The sequence below is a fragment of the Urocitellus parryii genome, chromosome 3 (assembly GCF_045843805.1).
Source record: "Urocitellus parryii isolate mUroPar1 chromosome 3, mUroPar1.hap1, whole genome shotgun sequence".
Classification (NCBI taxonomy): Eukaryota; Metazoa; Chordata; class Mammalia; order Rodentia; family Sciuridae; genus Urocitellus; species Urocitellus parryii.
This window is the reverse complement of record NC_135533.1, coordinates 168,844,932-168,867,899: the sequence shown is the minus strand read 5'-3', so window position 1 is coordinate 168,867,899 and position 22,968 is coordinate 168,844,932. Positions and strand designations below refer to the sequence as shown.

Sequence of the window (22,968 nt, the reverse complement as noted above, 5' to 3'; positions counted from 1 at the left end):
TTGAGACTATTTTTTTTGAATGCAAAATGAATGATGTATGAAATAGAAATCCTACTCTACAACCACAGGTGGATAGGTGGTTCTTAATTTTCATTATTCTGGCAATTGTGATTAAAGATGGGGAGTCACAGGATGCAACCTAGAAGAAACTAAGTTTTGATACTATATATTCTGTCGTTCCACAATTTAAATTTTTTTTAAAAGAACAGTCCAGAAACTTCCAGCAGCTAGAAATTTAATTAAAGCCAAAGGGCAAATTTAAAATTAGTTCTTTTAATTAATTGTCCCTTGGGTTATACATTCTGTGACTACAGTGTTCTTGGTTATTAAACACAGTTTGCACTGTGAAAAAAAAAAAGAAAAATCAAGATGTGGTTGGAACAACTGATTAAATGAAGCCAATGTAAAAATATGGAGAATTACAATAGAGCAGAGTATTTTGCAAAAGTCAGTCTTTTCCTTTAATAGAAAATAAAATTAAATTAATTGGACAGAGAGAAAACTTATAATTGCCAGGGAAACATTGATCAAATGCCATGTATTGCTGACAGTTGTTTTTTACATAATTCCTATTAATTGGGCTCTGTAATTAATTAATAATTTGGAGGTCAATGACTTAAAGTCATTTGTAAGTTTTTATAAATTGCATCCTGATTATATAAGAAACTTTGAATGAGTCCCCAAATTGATTCCAGATTATATTAAGATATATTTCTATATTGGATGAATCTATTTTTTTTTTTTTTTTTGGTACCAGAGATTGAACTCAGGGGCACTCAACCACTGAGACACATCCCAGCCCCATTTTGTATTTTGTTTGGAGACAGGGTCTCACTGAGTTGCTTAACGCCTGGCCATTGCTGAGGCTGGCTTTGAACTCATGGTCCTCCTGCCTCAGCCTCTTAAACCACTGGGATTATAGGCGTGCACCCCTGAGCCTGACAGAATCAAATCTATTTTTAAAGTATCCATTTGCAATAGTCAGTTCCAGACATGAGTAGCAAGCATTTGATTAGAAGTAGAAATCAAGGTCTTGAAAATGAAAGCTGATAATATGGCCTTTCCCCCATGGGCCTACGACCCTCTTATCATATCAGATCAAGAGTTCTCTACTTGACTACATATTACCGTTGCTGGGTATGCTAGTCAGCTTTTTATTCCTGTGACCAAAATACTAGACACAAACAACTCAGAGGAGGAAAAGTTTATTTTGGTTCATGGTTTCAGAGGTCTCAGTCTATGGTTGGCTGCCCCATTGCTCTGGGCCTGAGGTGAGGCAGAACATCATGGCGGAAGGGTGTGGTGGAGGAAAGCTGCTCAACTTGCTCAGGTTATGATGGAGAAGGAGGGGGGATATAATTGGGGGGCAGACGGAGAAGAGAGGGAGGGAGAAAGAGAGGGAGGGAGATTCTTCCTTGGACCACACCCACCTGCCTTTAGTTAATACCCAGTAGTCTTTTTGAATTGTTAGTCCATCAAATGGATTAATCCAGTGAGAAGGTTACACTCCTCATAATCCAATCATCTCCTAGAGCCTCACCTCTGAACTCTGTCACCTTGGCAACCATGTTTTCAACACATGAGCTTTTAGAGGGATATTGCAGACCCAAACCACAACACTGGGTAGGTGTTTAAGGCTGTACTTGAGACCAATCAAATCAGACTCTGGGGATATAGAACCAGGTGTCAGTTCCCAAAAGATTCTAGAGTGCAGCCAAACTTGATAACCAGTGAGCAAATGTCACCCAGTGGATGCATTTCCCAGTGGAGTGGCTTGGTATTCTGGCATGGTTTGGGCAACTAAGTAAGTTATGGGGGAAGAGCTAAAGAGAGAAGAGGGAGCAAGATGATTCAGAGGTGAGCAGCGGAGACATTTCTAGACTCCCAGAGTAGATGCCTGTTGTTTTTTTCTGCCTGGCAGACACATTTGCTAACAAAATCATCTTCTCCTTCAGGGACTACCTCACCCACATTCCTTGTCACCCTGGGGATGGACAATGGTCAATTCAGGCCTACCAGCTTCCTGCTCCCTGATCAGATACCCAAGCCAGAATATAGGTGGCATGGTCATTTTGGTGACCATGAATGGTCATGAGAAACTTACTACTACAGGGATCCCTGGAGGTATCTGGTTCCTATGATTCTGGGGCCTGCTTATTTAGCCATCCTGAGTTCTAGGTCAGAGCCTGCCAGTGGATTATCACTTAAGAATCCAACAGGGTTATAGTCTCTGAGGTTCCAGTTCAAATCCATTTGGAGGCCTTGTAGCATTCTGTTTTGGGGTTCACGAGGCAGTCCTGTATCCTCATTTTTTTTTTTCATAATACAGCTCACGGTGTTTTTTGATGTGACTACAAGCCTTAACAATCACAAACTTTTAACTGAATACCCTGTTTATGAGAATGGTCCTGAGAAGACTCCAGTCTTCAAGGTCATAATCAGGATAACTTCCTACTCTTCTTATCATTCTGCATTCTTTGTGAAGCCTCATTTATTCATTTTCATTTTGGAAGTATGAAGATTGTGGAGAGAAATTCATAGCAAAGGTATACTTTCTGAACAACCGGATTAAAAGCTTATCACATACATACATGGTTCTAAATAATGCATGATCCTTTGAACAGGAGCCCAAATCTACTCATGATAAAGAAGAGCTCTTATTTCCTCTATCAAGCAACGTTAAACAAAATTATAATACTGCCATTAAATCCAACTGTACACCAATAATTTTTCATTTCCAGTGGTACTCTTCTTTATTAAAAATCTTTATTAAATAACAAAATATGCCAGCTAATATAATAAGTACTTCCCTGAGTTCAATATTAATGTACCTGGCACACGATTCAAGGCCATCTACCAGAATGCAGGAAGCACATGATTTTTGCCTAGTGATTCAGTGAGCAGAGACCCACGGATACAACCTTAAAGACCAAAGAAAGACTCCCCGAGTTGTCCAGCCCAAATCACGGGAGTGGTGAAGTGTGCTGGGCGTGCAGATGTTGACTTCTTGCTAAACCTGCATCCATGCAGCTAGATTATTAGAATTCAAACATAATTGATAAAGGATTAAAAAAGAGAGACAGCAAAGCACAATGCTAAGCAGCTTAAGTGATTAACAATGTTGTGATCTTTGGCAAACGCCGGATAAACTACAATGAAACAGAAACAGCCAGCAATGTGTGAGCCTAAAGTCTGATCAGTTCATGTTGCCTTTTGAGACTCTTAGGAAAGATACCTCTCACCTAGGAATGTTCTGGTAAAGACAGTCGGGTGAACAAAAAGGATCAATTTATCAGGTGTTTTTTTTTTAATCATTATATTTTTATTTTTAATACAAATATGTCATAAAATAAAAGGTACCCAGGCATCTCGTAACAGATACATTTTCTGTAGTGTATATCAAGCCATCATTTACAGGTTAACACTGCAAAAAAATTTGAATGAATAATTCTTAATTGGTTTACATAAAATTATATGTCAGATGAGAATGAATAAGAACCCATCCAAAGTTGGACTACCTTGTCACCGCGTGAATTCCTTCACAGCTGCAAAATCCCACCCATCTACCCAGAGAATGTAGGTTTCCTGAACATTGAACGTTATTTCCAAAATGGATTCATTTCTCTCGGGGCCTTTGACTCTGCAGTCCTGGTGCTGCTTAAAGGACCCGGCGCGGCTGCCCTGCTCTGCGGGGAGTGGTCGTTCTCCGCCCTGGAAGCGAGGACTATACCAACTCGTAGTATTTCCCAGTCTGGGGGTCAAAGTAACAATTCAGGCACGGGTCGTACAGTAAAGTCAGCACTTCCTCATCCTCTTCCACACTCAGGTCTTCGTCACCTGCAGGGAAGGGAAACCACAGACATGTCAGCCACCGGAATGACCTGGAATGGCTCAAGTGCCACCTGGGGGAAGGACAGGAGGCAGGTGCCACTGTCTCTCCTGGGGCATTGTCTTCCGGTGGAAGAAGGGAGGAAGATGTGGAAGTGAGGGGCAGAGGAGGCCCCAGTGACTGCAGGGCCAGCTTCCCCTGGAGGGTCAGGAAAGCAGTGTCAGGAAAGCAGGCGGGGCCATCGCACCAGGGAGACCTGGGCAGGAGGCACAACTTACTAATCACAGCGCTAGACTCTTACACGGCCCAGAGCTTTACCAAATGCAGAGCAACACAAATGAAATGACAGACTAGGGAATCAATCCTCATTCCTACATCCTAAAGAGGCTACCAAATATGAATTAAAATAATAAAGGTCATTTACAGTAGAGGATACATAAAGCAGAGAATACATACAGAAGACCACATGTCAGGTGATCTGCAGTTTTATCAGCAGTAGGAAGGTCTAAATTTGCTGGGGAGATAAACATGGCTTAGTTTTTCTTTTTCTTTTTTTTTTTCTTTTTGGGTGGGGGTGGCAGGTACTAGAGATTAAACTCAGGGACATTTGACCACTGAGCCACATCCCCAGGTCTATTTTGTATTGTATTTAGAGACAGGGCTCACTGAGCTGCTTAGGGTCTCAGCTGAGTCGCTGAGGCTGGCTTTGAACTCATGATCCTCCTGCCTCAGCCTCCCAAGCCACTGGGATTACAAGTTTGTGCCATCGCACCTGGCTCTGTTTTTCTTGTGACAGCTGTTAGAATGGCTTGGGAGAAAACTCTCACAGCCTGAGTCATAAATAGTTTTCCATAAATAACATGATATTTAAAGAAATGTTTAACAAAGATGCTTCCTGATCCTCTTTTGTGTCCAATGTTGCTAAGGGCTTTGGTATTTGGACATGTCATTCAGAGACTCTGTGTGTGCAATAGTTCAGAGGCCAATGTCTTGACCTCCGAGCCAGAGAGGATCAGGTAAAGGGGACAGTTAGGACAACACTCTTCTCTTCATTAGCACAGGCTGTTAAGGACCAAGCAAAAACAAGCATTGGGTTTGGATCTCACCAGGGTCAGCTTTGGAAGGGCTGGCAGTGGGCTTGGAATGGGGGCTCAGCAAGAAACAGAAGCTCAGTTGCAAGACTTTCCTGACAGCGTGCATGCAAGTCGATGATCTGAAGAGTCACTGCCCAGAGTAAGTCAGGGAAGGAGTGGTGGTAGGATTCTATCTCACCCAGCCACAGTCAGACCAAGCGGATGTTTGGCCACTGTCAGGACGTTGATAGACTGGAGTGAGGTCCAAGGGCGTGGTGCCCGGATGTCGAGGGTTTGAAACCACACCACAGCCACTCCTCTGCCCATCCTCTGGCAACCATCCCAAAACATTTAACCTGAGCTACATGTTGGTGACATAATGAGTTGAACAAATGGAAGCTGTTCCCGAGGAGCATGCAAAGAAACATGTGAAGCTGGGCGCAGTGGCGCACGCCTGTGATCCCAGAGGTTTGGGAGGCTGAGGCAGGAGGATCACGAGTTCAAAGCCAGCCTCAGCAACTCAGCAAGGCCCTGTCTCTACATAAAATATAAAAAAAAAGTGCTAGGATGTGGCTCAGAGGTTAAGAGCCTCTGGGTTCAGTCTCTGGTATCAAAAAAAAAAAGTGGGTGAAATGTCGGTTCAGTTGACTCTCGTGAGTTGAGAGCAGTGCCTGCAGGCTCTTAAAAGCAGAGCTTAACTGAGGTACAAGGACATCTGTCTTGCTTGCTTGTCTCTCAATGGTCAAGTGCTCCAGGGGTGAGGAAGCACTTTCTCTTTGAGCACTTGCTCAAAGACCCTCATGAACTGGTGGAATGGGCAGGTCTTATTATCCCCATTATACAGATGAGGGGGTCAGGGTTTGCATAATTAAATAGCTCATCTGAGGTTGCCTGGTGAATTAGAGGCAGAGCTGGGGACAGACCCAGGTTCCCAGAGTCAATTTTAATGTTCTTTCTAGTATACCCTGGTTAAAAAAAAATTAATTGAGAAGCTATAAATCTAGAGCCTAGGGTTCCTACATAATAAGCCTGATTCGATGTAAACAGCAAAACAAAATTTAAGCTCAATCAATTGGAAACTGTCAAACTAAGTGAGGGCTTTCCAATCAAAAATACTTTCTTGGTCTCAATTTTGAGAACACCTTATAAAAGTTTCCCCCGTCCCCTTTGAGAGGAGTTTAATTGCTGGCAGCCTGGTGCTGATTCACGAATTGTTGTCAGCTCAAAATAAACTCTTTAAAATTTTAATGTACCTAAGTTTGTCTTCTAACACCATGCTTGATGCTTTTGTGAAGGGGGTGGTATAACACATTTAATTGGGAGCTATTACATAAAAGGAATTTCAACATGGGAAAGAGTAAAAAAAAAAAAAGTAAAAGTGTCCTACATTTTAAAATATCAGATTTGGAAATAAGAGGAATTTGATTTCTCATATTTCAGAAACTGCCAGTGAACATCAGAGAGTCCATGTGGCAGGGCAAAGCGCTGGGAAAGCACAAAGGCACTGGACTGATTAACTCCAGGAAGGAGAAAGCCTGCTGGAGGTGACAGTGGCCCTTAGGGCTTCAAGGATGAGGGGTGGCATGCCAGTGATTCTGTGGGGTTCCAGGAGGAGGCACTGGGGCCGCAGGGTGGAAGTCAGGGGAAGCCAGATTTTGGCTGAGCACAAGAAAGAATTTTCTAAGCATTCGTTGCTGATCAGCAAAGGGAACCTGTCCTCTAGGGAGGGCCAAGTGGGGGCTGGGCAACTACTCCCACGGGGATTTATAGATGACACTTCATGTGGTCGGGGGACAGAACCAACGGATTCCTCTAGGGCCTCTGATGACCTTCTATGACCCCTGCCTATGGTGGTTTATGACCTTCAAGTATGCCAGGACTTTGTGTCCGCATTGGCACAACAAAGGGGAGTGTGCCTGTCCTTTACTTTCAGGTATCCGATCTGTCATCTCTTTAACATCTGGGCTACTTCAGAAAACTGAACAAAATCAGTTTATCAATGAGAAGATTGTGTGCTGCTGTGGGATTGAGCTGGGCACGGTCTAGTTGTGTTGTGACACCGAAACACGAAACAAAAACCGCCACTGAAGATTCACGAGGAGTTAAACTGGGAGTCACTACTGCAGAGGGGCTAAGAGCACCTGGGGCTCAAGAACCCCACACACCTGGCCGAATGGGAGGCTGCTGTTTACTGCCTCAACAACTGCAGGCTGGCTGGAGGTCAGTTCACCTCACTGGACCTTGGCCTCCTTGTTTCTAAAATGGTATCAACAATTTCCTATTTCATAGGGTTTTGTGGAATACTAAGTAATGCATAGCATGGTGCACAGAGTAGTTGTTCAATAAATGATAGTTATCATAATAAAATAATAAACCATAAGCTAGAACTTTTTTTTTTTTTTTTTAGTAACTCAGAAGTATCAACACTGCTTAAAGCATGAAGGAAAGGCTTCATAGAAGCAGACAGTATGGCATTTAGATAATGGAGTTAGACTCCATTGGTCCAGATCCTATTTCTGACCACAATGTTGCTATGGGATATTGAAAAAATTCATAGTCCAAGTCTTCTTTTCCAGTATTTAAAGTGAGGATAATAATAGTACCTGTCATAGTTCCAACACGGACTAAATAAGCTTCCTTAATAATACTCAGTATACATAGTGGATACTCAATAAATATCATAATCATCATCATGAAAAACAGTGATTAGGCATGAAAGGATGAGAGGGGTATTTTCATTTATACCTTATTTCCTACTGAAAACCGAATCTATTTGTTTTTAACTACTGATGGAGGGGAAAAAATGGATTTGAATAAAATCAGAAGTCCCCAACTATTTTTTACATAGGACACGATGATGAATTCATCTTTGACTCAAAACAATCCTTAGACCAAAAACCATGTATTTTTCAAAAAGTTTTCCATCAGGTATAATATTAAAAGTCACATATCACAGAGAGCGATGATTATGAGTCGCACTTTCTCAGGGATGTGCTGTTTGATTTCTTGTCTTCACTCCATCAACACACTGGGGGAGCTGACCTCGGGCGCATAAGAATTATATACTATATAATTGCTTAGTGCATTCTGTGCCTGTGCTTTACAAAAAAGATAGAATTTTAAGTTGGGGCTATTAAATTAGAAAACTCAACACATTTTTACAACCAGTCAGGAATCTTTCAAGATGAAAATAACCATTGTAATGGTCCGTGGGTCTTTATCACCCCACTGCAAAGGAATCAAAGTGGATCCAATTCATTAGTAGAGGTTTTTGTACATAATGCATACAAACTGAAGCAATAACTGCGATAGAAATGCATTTGTTCCAATACATATCACTACAGAACCTCATGCATTGCCACCATGGGGGCTACGACAGGTTTTGTGGGCTTTACTACCAAAGCGCTAAGTGGATGAATGTTAAAACCAGTAACAATAACATTTGTGCAGAAATTGGGTGAGATTATGTATAATTTCACATTGAAATAAGCGCTTTCAACTTACATAAAAGGTTGTGTTTTCATTGCAACTTCATTTTCAAAGCCTGCAACTTACATCATTTTGCCATTGTAATCCCTACGTAATGAAATTATAATATCATTAAGCAATTACCACTATGATGTCAAGCACTGGGAAATGTTTTGAAAGGTAATTATCCTGCATGGGTATGGGGTAATTTTCAATTATATTCTTGGAGAGTGCAGAGTTTGTTTTTCCTCAAAATGCTAAATTGCTCTATTTTAAAGGCTGGCTACAGAACGTCTAAAAGGACAAATTAACAAATAAAGCCATTTTCTGCTACCAGGCCAAGAGCATCTGGACAGGGGTCCAAATTGCATTTTTATTCTTTAGCACATAATAAAGCCATTCCTGGTAAAGTAAAATTACCTTTCAGATAATAATCTATTTACAAACTTTGAGCCTCATCTACTTTGAAATTGGTTAACAGGAGAGAAAACTAACAAAGCCACACCAAATGTGGCCACAGTGGCTGTCCTCAGTGAGATCAGCTAGGGTAGTAACATAACCCGCCCGGTTCACCTTTGAGAGGCAATTAATACAAACGTTTAATCGTTTTTATTTAATGCATCTTAACCATAGACAATAGAAAACCTCTACGTGTGAGCTAAGTCTTCAAGCTTGAAAATAAACCGTGTGGCACTAGCTTATCAGATTTAAAAATCTCTGAATCAAGACACTGTACTTGATTTTTCGATTTTCTGATGCTGCCGTCTAGAATTAAAAAAAAATAGTTAATGCATTTTCTCTCCTATAGATCTTCAGAACTGATTGATGTGCATACTAATACACTATTGTTTAAACAATTCAGCAGTGAGGGAGGGATCACCATGAGGATGGGTCAGCCCTGAAGATCAATAACAATGACACTTGAGATAAGATTTTGCTGAGTGCTAGACACCTGCAAATGCTCCCCCTGACATCACTCATAGTAGGGTGAAATGAACTTGCACTGAAATCCTGGACGTCCACTGTGAGTTCTGATGAATTGTATTCTTCAGCAAACGTGTGCCTTTGAGTAGGAGAAAGACAAATGACCAACAGAGGAATAGAAATGTTGTAAAGACATTTTCTTCTATTAGAAAGCTATTTGGTTTTTTTGGAACTCCAATAACATCCTGTGATTACTGTTCAGGTGTCATTTGGGAAATAGTTACCTTTTGTAAAAGCTAGTGCCTCTCTCTTATATGGACGATATGAATTAAGGGCCAAGTTGAACAATTTGGATGATTAATTAGGGGTTATTGTAATTTCAATCTCTCTAGGGGTTACGGTTTGGATGTGAGGTGTTCCCCAAAAGCTCGCATGTTAGACAATGCAAGAAGGTTCAGAGGAGAAATGTTTGGGTCAGTAAAGCCTTAACCCAATCTGTGAATTAATCAGCCAATGGGATTAAGTGGTGACTGAAGGCAGGTAGGTGTGGCTGGAGGAAATGGTTTATTGGGGGCGTGGTGTTGGGGTCTATATTTGTATCTGGTGAGGGAGTCTCTCTCTGCTTCTGATCATCATGTGGGCCGCTTCCCTCTGCCAAACTCTTGAGCCATGATGTTCAACCTCACCTGGAGCCCCAGGCAATGGGGCTGACTGTCTGATGCCATGGGCCCTCCAACTTTTTCTCCTCTATAATTGTTCTGGTTGGGTCTTTTAGTCACATCAGTGAAAAAGATGACTAAACCATTAGTTAGTCTTGGCAAAGGAATTCAACGTGGGCTTGTAGGGGTGAGGCTTACAACTCTGAATGCTTTTTGTTTCACGTGAAGGAAGGTCTCTGACCAATCCTCCTAAAAGCCTGATTTGGGGCAAGGTGTTACCATGGCGCTAGGAGGAAATGCATCCCAGTTCCTGTGAGAGAAGCTGAGCCCGCATCCTGGACCAGGACCCCTTCTGGGTTGCATGTTGCCGGGCAGAGGGGGGGTGGATATGTAGGTGGGAGAGGTTCTAGAGGAGATAAGAGAGCATCTGAGACATGAGGCGAGTGTTGACTTATCACTTCCCCAAAGAGAAGACAGCCCCTGGACCTGATGGCCACTTAAGAGGCAAATATTTAATCCAGAAAGCTTCAAGAAAAGTGACCTTTCTAGATATAAAAAGTCACAGTGGACATTCTGGTTGTGTGGTTCTTATCCACTTAACTGGGAATTCTATGGTAGGACACAAGAGAGGGGGTTAAGGGTACAGAGGCTCTGGTCAGACAGGCTGTGGCAGTGTCCTGCTCCATATTCGGTGGGTCTGTGACCCAGGCTTGCTCTACCATCTCACTGCAAACTGGGGACATGACACCACTCCACGCCTGCCAGTGCTGGGGGAAGTCATCGTGGGGTAATGCGCAGCCAAGGCACCTGGTGCTGGCACCCAGGATGCTTTATTTTTGCTAACTTCTCTCGTTATTTTTTATATCACCCATATTGCTCTTTTTGAGGAAGATCTACTTTGCATCTTCAATAAATCTTCCAGGTATAAAAAAAAGATCCAAAGAGTAGCTCAAATCATCCTCAGGTTTCCTGTGGCCTGCGACTCACTTGTTCATGTATCATTTTTTTTTTCTTTTTCTTTTTGGTACCAGGCATTGAACCCAGGAGCGTTTAACCACTGAGCCACATCCTCAGCCCTTTTTTATATTTAATTTGGAGATAGGGTCTTGCTAAGTTGCTCAGGGCCTCACTGAGTCTCTGAGGCTGGCTTTGAACTCTCAATCTTCCTGCCTCAGCCTTCTGAGCTGCTGGGATTAAAGGTGAGTGCCACGACGCCTGGCTCACTCATCAAATATTGACGGAGTGTTTGCTATGTCCTGGATGCTACATTAGGCACTGGGGATGCCACATATGTTCAACGAAGCATAATGTTTAGACTCGGAGTATTATGTAAATGTCAAGTAATTACGAGGCAGTAAACAGGAGGACTGTGGAAGGATTCATCTGTTAGAGCAGAACAGGCAGCCCTGGCGAGCTGTGAGGAGTCATGAGACTTTTATAATTTTTTTCTTTTTTGGCAGTGCTGGGCCATCAAATCCATGTCCCTGTACATGGTAGACATGTGCTCTGCCACTAAGCAACATCTCCAGTCCAATTTTTGTTCTAGCAATTTCGATAGTACATCTAAAAAAATAGGCATCTGCTGTCTCTATTTCTTTCTTGTGGGAGAGTCATCAATGTTCATAAAAGAATCTCCTCTGTGGCATTGCCATAGAAAAGGCTCGAGATTGTTATTCAGAGGAGACTGGCAACTCCCCAAACCCTTCGGAATTCCTTTCTTAACTTGAAATCTGCGTGAGCCGTGAGGTCTGCAGGTGGGAGAGAGAGGTCATTATTATTCCATTTGGAGCTGGTGGGCATGAATAATTGAAGGGTCATATCTGTAAAGGAACAAATGTCAAAAACAAATTGACAACTATTCTTCGAGCCAAGTATGGTTCATTTTCAAAAGGTCAGTTTGGTAGTTTTCTTGAGTAAGTTCTGAAATCTTAACTTCCTATTTTTATATTTCACATGAGCTCCCAGAAAACACATTTTTAGTAAGTGTGGAGGGCACCGGTGCTCCTGGTAATTGGTATTCAGCAAGTATATTATAGCCCAGGAGGAACTGCGCCAACTGTTCCCCATCCAGTCGGGTGGCAGGGATCACAGAGCAGCGCTGTTCCTGCTGGTCGCTCGGCCCATTTGAAGGTGGCATTTATACACTCGAGACATTCTGGCTGGGCAGAAATTGGCGTGACACAAACTCTCACTGAATAAAGTAGGGACAGGAACCTCGGGGTCGAGATGTAACTCATGCACTTCTTTTTGCATGGACTGGGTGTGTTTTCTAGAATTCCAGAGTGTCAGACCATCTTTCCCTGCTGTTAGAAGGCAGGCAGTTGCACAATGCAGGTTGGCCTCCCATCTCTGATGGAGGTGCGGGGGTCCAGCGTGTCATCTCAAGGATCTTGGTCCCAGGGAACTATGTGGAAGATGGAAGATGGGGTGACAACACCCTCGGAAGGCTGTTCGAGTGCCCAGAACATGGGAAGATGAAATGCACGTGAGCTGTTATCTTTATCCCCCAAGTCTGAATGGCCCACCTGTCCTCCCTGGGAACCAGCACAAATCATACTCACAAGCCAGCAAAATGGTTCAGCAGAAAGACATGGATGTGGAGGAGTCTGGGACCCAATCCTAGCTGGGGCTCTGATGGGACATTTGACCTTGGGCAAGTTATTCACCTCTTCAGGCAAACTGAGGAGGCCCAACACCCCTGGTTCATCAGAGCTCCGGGGCAGAATCCTGAGACCCTGATTCTCCCCTTTAAGCCAAAGCAGCTCTGCTTTTAGCCTCTTCTGCCTTTTGGGAAACCACATGAGCTCTCATTTGAAATAAGTGTTCACTGCTTAAAACTAAAGTTTAAGAGCCATTGCCTAAGGCGATCTATAACTTTTTAATTGCTAAAATGTATGGGTTTAAGTTCAACACTTTCATGTTTGAAATTCAGAAATATTCCAATTATACCAAAAAACCAAAATTAGAGAGAAAACTGAAGGTCAGATTTCAATGAATTGTCCTCTTTTTAATGTATTTTTTTATGATTGTTGTAGGAAATGACCAGTGGAAGACCATTTCTCACCTTCCTGCCCTCCCTCCCTCCCTTCTTGTCTTTTTTCTAATGAGAATTTACAGAATCTAATATATGCCAGAAATGGCAAAGGGACTTGGGATCCAGGAAGGAGCAAAAGACAAAGTCTCTGCTCTTGAACATTTTTAGGCTACTTAGGAAGAAAGACAGTAAGTAAATCAAGATTTGCAAAAGACAAAGAGGCCCTGAAGGATGTGTTAGGAGGGGAAGTAGAGGCCACAGAAGGGGGGAGTCCCACCGACTTAAGACTGTGGCCAGGTACTCCCAGGGTCAGTGCATCTTGTGCTTCACTGGGCTGCCCTCACCCTCAGTCTGGTCAACTGGGGACTACCTGCCACTTCTAACAAGCACGGGTGGGAGAGCAGGCAGGTCCAGGGCCGAAACTGTGACCTGAGGGGTGTCTCTCTCTCTCTCTGGCTTTAAGAACCTAGCTTCTTTACTCAGCCATCAAGAAGCATGATATGAGGGCATTGAGCTGGTTAATGCATGGAACTGGACACACTCATGCTAAGTGAAATAAGCCAATCCCCCAAACCAAAGGCCAGATGCTTTCTTTGATATGGCGATGCTGACTCACAAGGGGGGGGTGGGAGAATAGAAATTCACTGGATGAGACAAAGGGAAATGAAGGGAAGAGAGGGGGATGGGAATGGGAAAGACAGTGGAGTGAATGGGACAGAACTTTCCTATGTTCATATATGAACACACGACCAGGGAAACTCCACATCATGTCCAACCACAAGAATGGAATCCTGATTAGAATAAGATATATACCATGTTTGCATAAATATGTCAAAATATACTCTACTGTCATGTATATCTAAAAAGAATGAATGAAAACATGGGAAAAAAAAAGAACCTAGCTCCAAAGCCCTTGAGATATTGATTTGGTTTTCTTAAAGATTAGAAATTCTCAATAGAAAAAAAAATTTCCATTTCTTGGCTTTATCTATTGTTCTTTTGAGCAGTAAATCTATTTACCTGGCTGAGAACCCTAAGTGTATAAAAAATGGTGGACAGGTTTTTGGGGCTAGGTTGTTTGGGTTCAAACCCTACCTCTTAGCAGTTGTGTGACCTTGAGAAAACTGTTTAAGAACTGTGTGTCTCAGTTTCCCTAACTACAACACACACATTTACAGGGTATATGCCCCATGGTGGTGTTGTGAGGGCTAAAAGTAACAACTGAGCACAGCCTCTGGTATACAGTAAGTGTCAAATAAATGGTGCTATGCAATAGAAACCCAAGAAGAGTCCCAGAATGCTCACAGCATGCCTCACTTCCTCTTCTAATGATATGAACTAGAAACTTAAGCCCATAATTTTTCTTTGACAAACACTCTACAGGAACAGAAGGAGACTCTCTCTCAGTGTATTGCTCAGTATTGACCGTGCTGGGCTGTCCAAAACCACACCATGACCCCGTAAAGATGAACCAAATGGGAGATGGTTTTTGATGGTATTAACTATAAACCATGCAAGCATATCAGAAAAGGGGAGGTTGAGCAAATAGGGAACACGGGTTTGTGATGGCATTAATTAACTACAAACCACTGGAGCACATGAGAGGGGACAGCTGATGAGAGCCAAGGGTGATGGGCAGAAAGGGTGCCAGATCGGGGTCACTCTGGCCAGTCCATTTCTACGATCCTCTGAATTTGTTAATTTGCTCTCAATGGAACTTCTGTTTACCTTCAGCATAACGGAGCTCCTGCTGTCAGAACCCCGCTCTGCGATGGTGACTTTAAGACACCCTTCCAGCCACTTACCACTAACATATATCTTGGGTGCCTTTGCTCAAGGACCACGCTCTCAGTTCCTGTGGCTTATTTAGGACACTTAACATAACATATTATTTGTTCCCTCTCAGCAAGGTCTCCTCCTGACAGCCAAGATTCTATTTTTCTGTCATAAGTAATTATAAATGTACACCTCTAAAAAGATTCCCAATTTGAGGGGCATAATCTATTTCAGACAGTAAATCACAGAGACATCTCCATCCCTTGGGCGGCCAGAACGTACAGCTCAGATGTATGAGCTCTCACTCTGAATTCCCCACACCTGAAGAAAAATGGAATGCTCCATCTTTGTCCCCGGGACAGTTAGGAAAAAAAAAGAAAAGAAAAAACCCCCAAAACCCCAGTGCTTTTGTCAGAGCAATTTATATTGGTTTCACTTCCATTTTTTGGCAACTTCAGATACAGTGCTTTCATCTTCAAAATTCAACCCAGAAAAGTGTCTCAGAGTCCCGCTCTGAGGTTATCTGTCACTTGAGATCACTCCCACCTCTCCTATTGCAACCCCTCTGATTTTTTGTTTTTTTAACCAAAGATCCTTTTGGGTTCCTCCCCGCCACAGTCCTGCCAATCAAGTTGGCTGGTTCTAGCCACAAAGTAGCCCGTCCTCTCCGTGGTTCTTGCCAACAGAGGGAACAGCACACAAACTTTCTTTCCTGCTTCCTTCCAGCTTTTATATGACTGATGTCTAGCCTAGCTAGGGAACAGGTTTTGCTTTAGTAAAAAGGCTATATCTTTGTATTAATGAAAACATGGACAGGTATGTGTTAATGATGGGGACTTGTTTTGAGAAATTGCAGGGTTGGGCGGTGTTGTCCTTGTGAGAATGTCACAGTGTGTGCCTTAATGCGGACCTAGCTGGTCTGGTTCAATCACTCCATGTGGCCTCTTGATGCAATCAAGAGACACAGTACACGGGGATGTCTGAGTCTGCGGATAGTACCTCTTTTTAAGTAGAAGGGGTCTATTCTAAATACCAGAGCAAGTATAAAATGTAAATATTTAAACCAATACCATGGTCATTTATAATCATCAAGTATTATTTATTGTGCATAATTATGTGTGCTATGCTTTTATATGATTGGCAGTGCAGTTGCATTACCACAAACACGTAAGCGACGTGTTGTGTTGTGATGGTGTGGTGGCCCGCAATGACAGGACACTAGGCAATAGGAATTTTTCAGCTCCATTATACTCACAGGGACCACTATGGTACGTGTTGTCCAGTGAAACTTCAGGATGCAGCCCGTGACTGTATCAGTGATATCAGAGTTCTGAGTGTGCTTTGTAATAATAACGCCAGGAAGTATTTGGTGGGAACCATTTTAAGTGCTTCACATATGGTTACTCGTTGAAGCGTCACAGGAGAGCACCAGGTGGTACCATTATTAGGATTATTTCACAGATGTGGTGACTGACATTCATAAAGATCACGCAGTGAGAATTGGCAGAAGTGAGATTCAGATGGTCAGTTTGATACCAAACCATGCTCTTAAGCTCTAAACTGGATTTTCCCCTAGGATTAACCTTTAGAAGGACAGGGACAATTTCTTTTTCTATTCTGTTTAGTTATAAAAAACCTATAATCCAGGCTGGGGCTGTAGCTCAGTGGCAGAGTGCTTGCCTAGCATGAGTGAGGCACCTGGGTTCAAGTTCTCAGCACCACATAAAATAAAGAAAGATATTGTGTCCATATACAACTAAAATATATATAAAGAACTCATAATCCTAAAAAATTAGGAACAGCATCACCTCATTTCCGGTGTGTGAGCATAACAAACAGCACTTAACGAAAACAGTGGCATCTCAAAGTGACAGACTTTCTCTATTCGTAATACATAATTTTTATTTTTTTATGCATAGTGTTTTTCATATTCCCACCTTGAGCACTGAAGCTTCCAGAGGAGTCTGGATGCTGCTCGGTTGGCTGTTGACTGGGAGGAACAATCGGTGGGCTCAGCATGTTTAACCAGTCCCTAAAATGAAAGGAAAGTGAATGAAAAACACGTCCAGAATTCCGTGTGATAAAATCACATGCCTTGCATTATGGGTGACCAGATTCTACATGGATTTTATTTTTCTCCTGGATTTCCAATTCCCTGGGGCTTCCACAAAGAGACATTTCCCCCCCCATCCTTGTTATATCCAAAAGACAAGGTGTCCAGATATTAATATTCAGCTTTGTATATTGGTTAAAATGGAGTCAATTTTACTTTACTGATCAACTGTTCAATAAATAATTGAATTAAATGATGACTTGTCCTCTCAAAAGTTTATTATTATTGCCATTAAACCGTAGCACTTTTTTTCCCCTCACATTAGAAAATTACTGGTGGTATATGCCTGTAATTCCAGTGGCTGGGAGGCTGAGGCAGGAGGATCCAAAGTTCAAGTGCAACCTCAGTGACTTAGGGAGACTCTAAGCAGCTTAGTGAGACCCTGTCTTAAAATAAAAAAAAATAAAAGGGCTGCGGATGCGGCTCAGTGGTTAAGTGCTCCTGGGTTTAATCTCCAGTATCCCCCCACAAAATTTATTTTAATAATTCAGAAGAAATGCAGTAGGGTACTGGGTACGGTGGTGCATGCCTGTAATCCCAGTGGCTCAGTAGGCTGAGGCAGGAGGATCACGAGTTCAAAGCCAGCATCAGCAACTTAGCAAGGCCCTAAGCAACTCAGTGAGACCCTGTATCTAAATAAAATATAAAAAGGGCTGAGGATGTGGCTCAGTGGTTAGATACCCCTAGGTTCAATTCCAGGTACCAAAAAAGGAAGAAGTGCAGCAGTGTAAGAAAGCCTGATAAAATCACATGCCATGCGTTATAGTGACAACTGTCTCCATGTCATTCAAAACAGAAGCTTGTCTTGGAGTGGTCATGGAGCCACCAGGACCCAGGGATTAGTATGCATCCACTCAGGGCTTTAGAGCAGCAGGTGGCAACAGAAGGGGAGAAGGCAGTTAGCCTGAGTGGCTGCTTTTCAGTCTCTCCTTATGAATAGGTCAAAACCACTCCTGCAGGCCCTCCTGCATCCCCTGTCCCTTCGCTCAAATTCCAACTTCATTTCCCAGGCTCTTCCTTCCTCCTTCCTTCCCTACCACCAGGTGTAGACACCTGGGTGGGTACAACTGAAGGTGGTGACCTCCAGAAGGCCTGAGTCCTGTGTGCTTAGACTTCAAGCCTCTTCACTTCCCCACTTGCTCCTGAGCTCTGTAGGTGGGTCAGCGGGTCAGAGGGTCAGCAGATGTGAAGGCCTTTCCACTGTGAATTCTAGCTCTGGCCTTGGGACCAGCTCTGTGCACTGCTTACCCTTTCCTTCTCAACAGAAGCACGTCTGCATGAGTCAGCGACTCCTCTCTGAATTTCTGTGTTTCTTATTGTCCTAACCAACAGCTAAGAGCTCTGGCTCCCAAGGCCAGTTCCAATCAAGTGAAAACTGGGTCGAGTCACTTGATATTGCTAAGCCTCATCTGTGTAAAGGAGACAATGATAGTACTTCAGAGTTTGTTTTAGAATTAAATGGAAAAAAATGGATGGAAAACAGTTGCCATCAATTTGCATCAGAATTTCAGCGAGGCCACCACCATCTCTGTTCTCAGTGAAGAGCAAGGTGTGGTTTTACTTGCAATGATAAGCCAAGGTGGGAATTGGTTTTGTTGAAATTAAACCAGTAAAGGATGAGTGGAATGATTGCCAGCTTATACAAGAGAGGTTTCCTTACAAGTTCTTATGGTTTGGGTGTGAAGTGTCCCTGGAAAGCTCATGTGTGAGACAGTGCAGGGATGTTCAGAGGTGAAATGATTGGGTTATGAGAGTCATGACCTAATCAGGAGATTGCTCCACCATGGTAACTGTAGGAAGTAGGGCATGGCTGGAGGCGGTAAGTCCCTGGGGGTGTCCCAACAGCACACACTGGGGGATTAGTGTAATCCTGGGGGATTATATTATCCCTGGCTTCTGGCACCCAAGCTCTCTCTCAGCTTCCTGGCTGAGAGCTTTCCTCTGCCAGGTCCTTCTGCCATGATGCTCTTGCTTACCTGAGGCCCAGGGCTTGAAACTCTGGGTCCAAATAACCCTCTTCTCCTGTAAGTTGTTCTTGTTGGGGGCATAATGGTCACGGGGACACAAAGTGGACACTCACACTTCTAGAATAAAAGGTATTTCTAATATAAAATTCACTCAGCTCCTACTCATAGTATTTTACGAGATTTCTAGTCACTGTTCATAACTGTCACTAGATTACGGCTGGTGGAATGAGAGAGGTGACCATGCTATGTGACTGATTTCTAATGATGCATTAAGGAAGTCAGAATGGATTTGTCACAGACTTCAAGCTAATGGGTCAGTTTCTGATAAGCACCTTTTATTTAGTTCATTTTAATTATAGCAGACCAAAAAATTCTTGATTATAGAAAATCACAAGGTCATATATAAATTACCAGCCCAGTGACCTCATCACTCACCAAGAGTGACAGAGAGCAGGGATGAACAGGGGAAAATGATGCTGTCATCTGGTGACAGCCCCAGCTACGGACAGGAACCCTCCACAGCGATAGTGGGAGCTCCTCCTCGTGCGTGGTCCACAGAGTGGGGGAGAGGTGCTCATAGTATATAAAGGAAGGTGTTGGTTCCTTAAGCAAATGATTTCCTTCTCAGCAGTTTCTGTGGATAGTAGGGTCCTTTTTGTGATTTAAAAAATAATGTCAGATTTATAGCAAAGTCGCAAGAGGAACTATAAAGAACTCTTGTATAGCCTCTGTATCCAGATTCCCCACCTTACACAATTGATCATGTTTGCTATCAATCAAAGGGTCAGAAACTGCAGTCCATCGGCCAAGACTGGTCTGCTGCCTGTTTCTGTATAGTCTGGAAACTAAGAATGGTTTTTCCATTTTTAAATGATAAAAAAATGCAATTTTTAGGACACATTGTATAAAATTTGTATTTTAGTGTGTCCAGACCATGTTTTATAGGAACACTGCTGGGACTGTTTGCTTCTCTAGTGTCTAGTGGCTGCTTTGGTGCTACTGCAAGAGGGTTAAGTACTTTTTATCTGGTCTTCTGCAGAACAAGCTCAGTGGACCCCTCTCTATGACCATGTGCTCATCTTGAGTCCTCCAGTACTGATCCAACACACACACTCACTCTCTCTCCTTTCCCCATATTCTTCATTCACACATTCATCCTTCTGTTCTCCATATTTTTAACTCCTTTCTGACAGTAAGGAGCTTGGCTCCCATCAATGCATTTATTTATTTTCTGCATTATAGAACACACTCAGGAGTCGTTTCAGAATTGCTAAGCAGCAAAAAAATAATAAAAATAATAAAGGAAACAAACAGAATCCTACTTCAAACCTTCCCTTTAGACTTCTCTATTTGTTTACAGTTTCTTTTCTTTAGTCAAAATACTATTTTCAAAATTTACTGGGGCAGCTTCTCTTCCCCCCTTTCCTCAGTATGCTTATATCCAGTTGAAACACAGCTGTCTGCTTCTGTTTATATTACACTTTAGGTTTTTTTCCCCATTCTTACTGATTTCTATTATTTTAAAATTGCTATTGAGCATGTAAAACATGAACCATTCAGGAGGGAAAATGACCCAGGAGGGTGTGTTCAGATGGGAGTTCGATCCTCCCGGAACTCCTTGTTGATTCCCACCCCTCATCACTTCTACCCATCCCACCTGTCCCTCGGTAGGTCTGCTCCTCATTTCTCCTGGTATTGCCTTTCTCTGTTTTATTTTGCAATAAAGTAGCAGATATGATGCCTGTTTTTAAGAGTTCCCAATTTTCTTTTAGAACAGATAGCATACCACAGTGATTCTCTTTAGACTTTTGTTGTTTCCGCTTATAATATGTCCTGGAAATAACTTCATACCATTGCACAGAAAGCGTCTTCATCCTTTTTTACAGCGGCCTAATATTCCACCAAATGGATGTACCATCATATATTTCACCACTCTCTTAGGTTTGGGCATGTTTTTAAGACTTTTCAATTACTGTCATTAAGACTGCATGGAATAACCTTGAGCATGCTTGGAAGTTTTATCTTTAAGGTCAATTCCAGCTTACACCATTTTCCCACCCTGGTGGCAATTTTTGATATTACTTTCCATATGCTTAGCAATTGCATTTTTTCAAAAGCATCCATTTGTGGTGGCTTGTTAATAAGCTGCTCATGGTCTAGCACCTGCACCTTATGACTTTATACTTCCTCATGTATTGTTTAATGCTAACCCATGGTCCTGACCCTCGATCAGCTCCACTGAACCTCCATTCCTTTCCAATGACTGGGGAGTTCCGGCTTAGGTTTAATCACAATGTATGTGCCTGTCCTAGTTTTAGTTCAGAGCCACTTCCTTAGCTTTTGTTCCCCAGCTACCTGTGTTCCTTCCAGAATGTGCTCTTGCTCTGCCTTCTGCCATTTTTGCAGGGGCCTCGCCCTTTGGAGCTGACACTCTGATTTCCTCAGCTGTGACCATAATCCCTTCATGCCTTGGACTGACTCCATCCTGTCACTGACCGGCCTTTGCTCCTTTGATGGATAAACATTCTTTTCAGTCAGGCCTGCCCTCTGAACATGCGCCAGAGCTTCCTCTTCCTCCTAGCTCTTGAGAACCCAGGCAGACCTGACTTGAAACTGGAGAGACAGCTCCTAGATACACCTGTGCAGCCTGAGGACTGTCACCAGAAGAGGGGTGTCCTTTGAGAATCAAGTCAATGGATTTGTTTTAAATACCACATACAGAAACCCAGTGCGATGAAGAATTAAAACCATCTTGTGAATTTTCACAACAGCCAGACTTGATCTAATATTAACATCTTAGCCCAAAAGGAATACCACATGATTTCCATTCAATTTGCATGCAGACAGTGAACATGACCTGAGTGATCTGGACAGGATATTTTTAAGAGGGAAGAGAGCATCCTCAGCTAAAAGAGACTCTGGCTCTAGTGCCTTCGTCTAAATAAGATTTTGTTTACAAGACCATTTTTACATGCATTTCTTTTATTAACGTGTTCCCTATAAACACACACATAGGCATGGATACAAAACACTCCACCTCAGCAAGTAACTCAGCCATCCCTTCTTATATATATGGTAACCATTTGCTGAACTCCTGTGTGCCAGGCCCTGGGAATTGTGAGAGTAATTATTTTTGGTTCCTGTCCTCAAAGAGTCATGGTCTGATGGAAGAAGCACTTGAGCCAACAGAAAATAACAACATAACAATACGCCATGGGCTGTATTCGCTGGCCACCGTCTGCCCTGATGGACTTCCCTTGTGACACAGCTACCTGTGATCTTGTGTACATTTAAATGTTTATTTGGGGAAGTGCTTATTCCAGACATGTAAAACATGACAATAACTGTTATAGCGCTCTCATTTACAGTCTTGAGCCACCTGCTCTCATAAAGCTGTGGGTCAGACGAACTGGCCCAGTGAAGTACTTTTCACAGAGGATCTTTTGTTAGAAATTGATTTGCAGTAATGTCTATCCAACACTCAATGATACTCATTTCCTTCAGGCAAGGTGGAGCGTGTTTGTAATCCCAGCTACTCTGAAGCCTAAGGCAGAACTGCAAGTTCAAGACCAGCCTTGGCAACTTAGTGAGACCCTATCTCAAAACAAACAAACAAATAGAGAAAAACAACAACAAAAAACTCACTTGTGGGGAAAAGTCACAGAATCTTTGTGTGTGTGTGTGTGTGCTCGTGCCAGGGGTTGAACCCAGGGACACTTAACCACTGAGCCACATCCTCAACCCTTTTTATATTTTATTTAGAAACAAGGTTTTGCTGAGTTGCTAAGGGCCTCACTAGGTTGCTGAGACTGGCTTTGAACTCCTGTTTCAGCCTCTCCAGCAGCTGGGATTACAGGTGTGTGCCACGGTGCCCCAAATAGAATCTTTTAAAAAACTGGTGAAAACTTTTCCCTAAGACAACGCTCATTTACTTCCAATTTCAGGAGGTCAGGGAGTGTCTGAAGCCAACCCATGAATCCCGGAGGAAGAACTTGTGCACCCTGGAACATCATATGTGTCAAGTAGTGTGATCCATGAGCTGTCAAGTTTTTCTACAAAGCATCAGACATCTGTAAGTGTGTGTATTAGGCCTCATGAGCAACAAGTTCTGTTGCAATTATTCAA

The 22,968-nt window shown here is 42.7% G+C and overlaps 1 protein-coding gene across 1 annotated transcript in view; it reads right to left on the bottom strand.

Annotated features, from left to right (window-relative positions):
- Positions 1 to 3,724: 3,724 nt before the first annotated feature.
- Cfap20dc (CFAP20 domain containing) overlaps positions 3,725 to 22,968 on the bottom strand; it is a 227,833-nt gene continuing 208,589 nt past the window's right edge. Inside the window, exons 16-17 of the mRNA XM_026402052.2 lie at positions 16,701 to 16,795; positions 3,725 to 3,837 (exon numbers count right to left, since the gene is read on the bottom strand). Coding sequence (XP_026257837.2) covers positions 3,725 to 3,837; positions 16,701 to 16,795 — 208 coding nt within the window. The remainder of the gene's footprint in view (positions 3,838 to 16,700; positions 16,796 to 22,968) is intronic.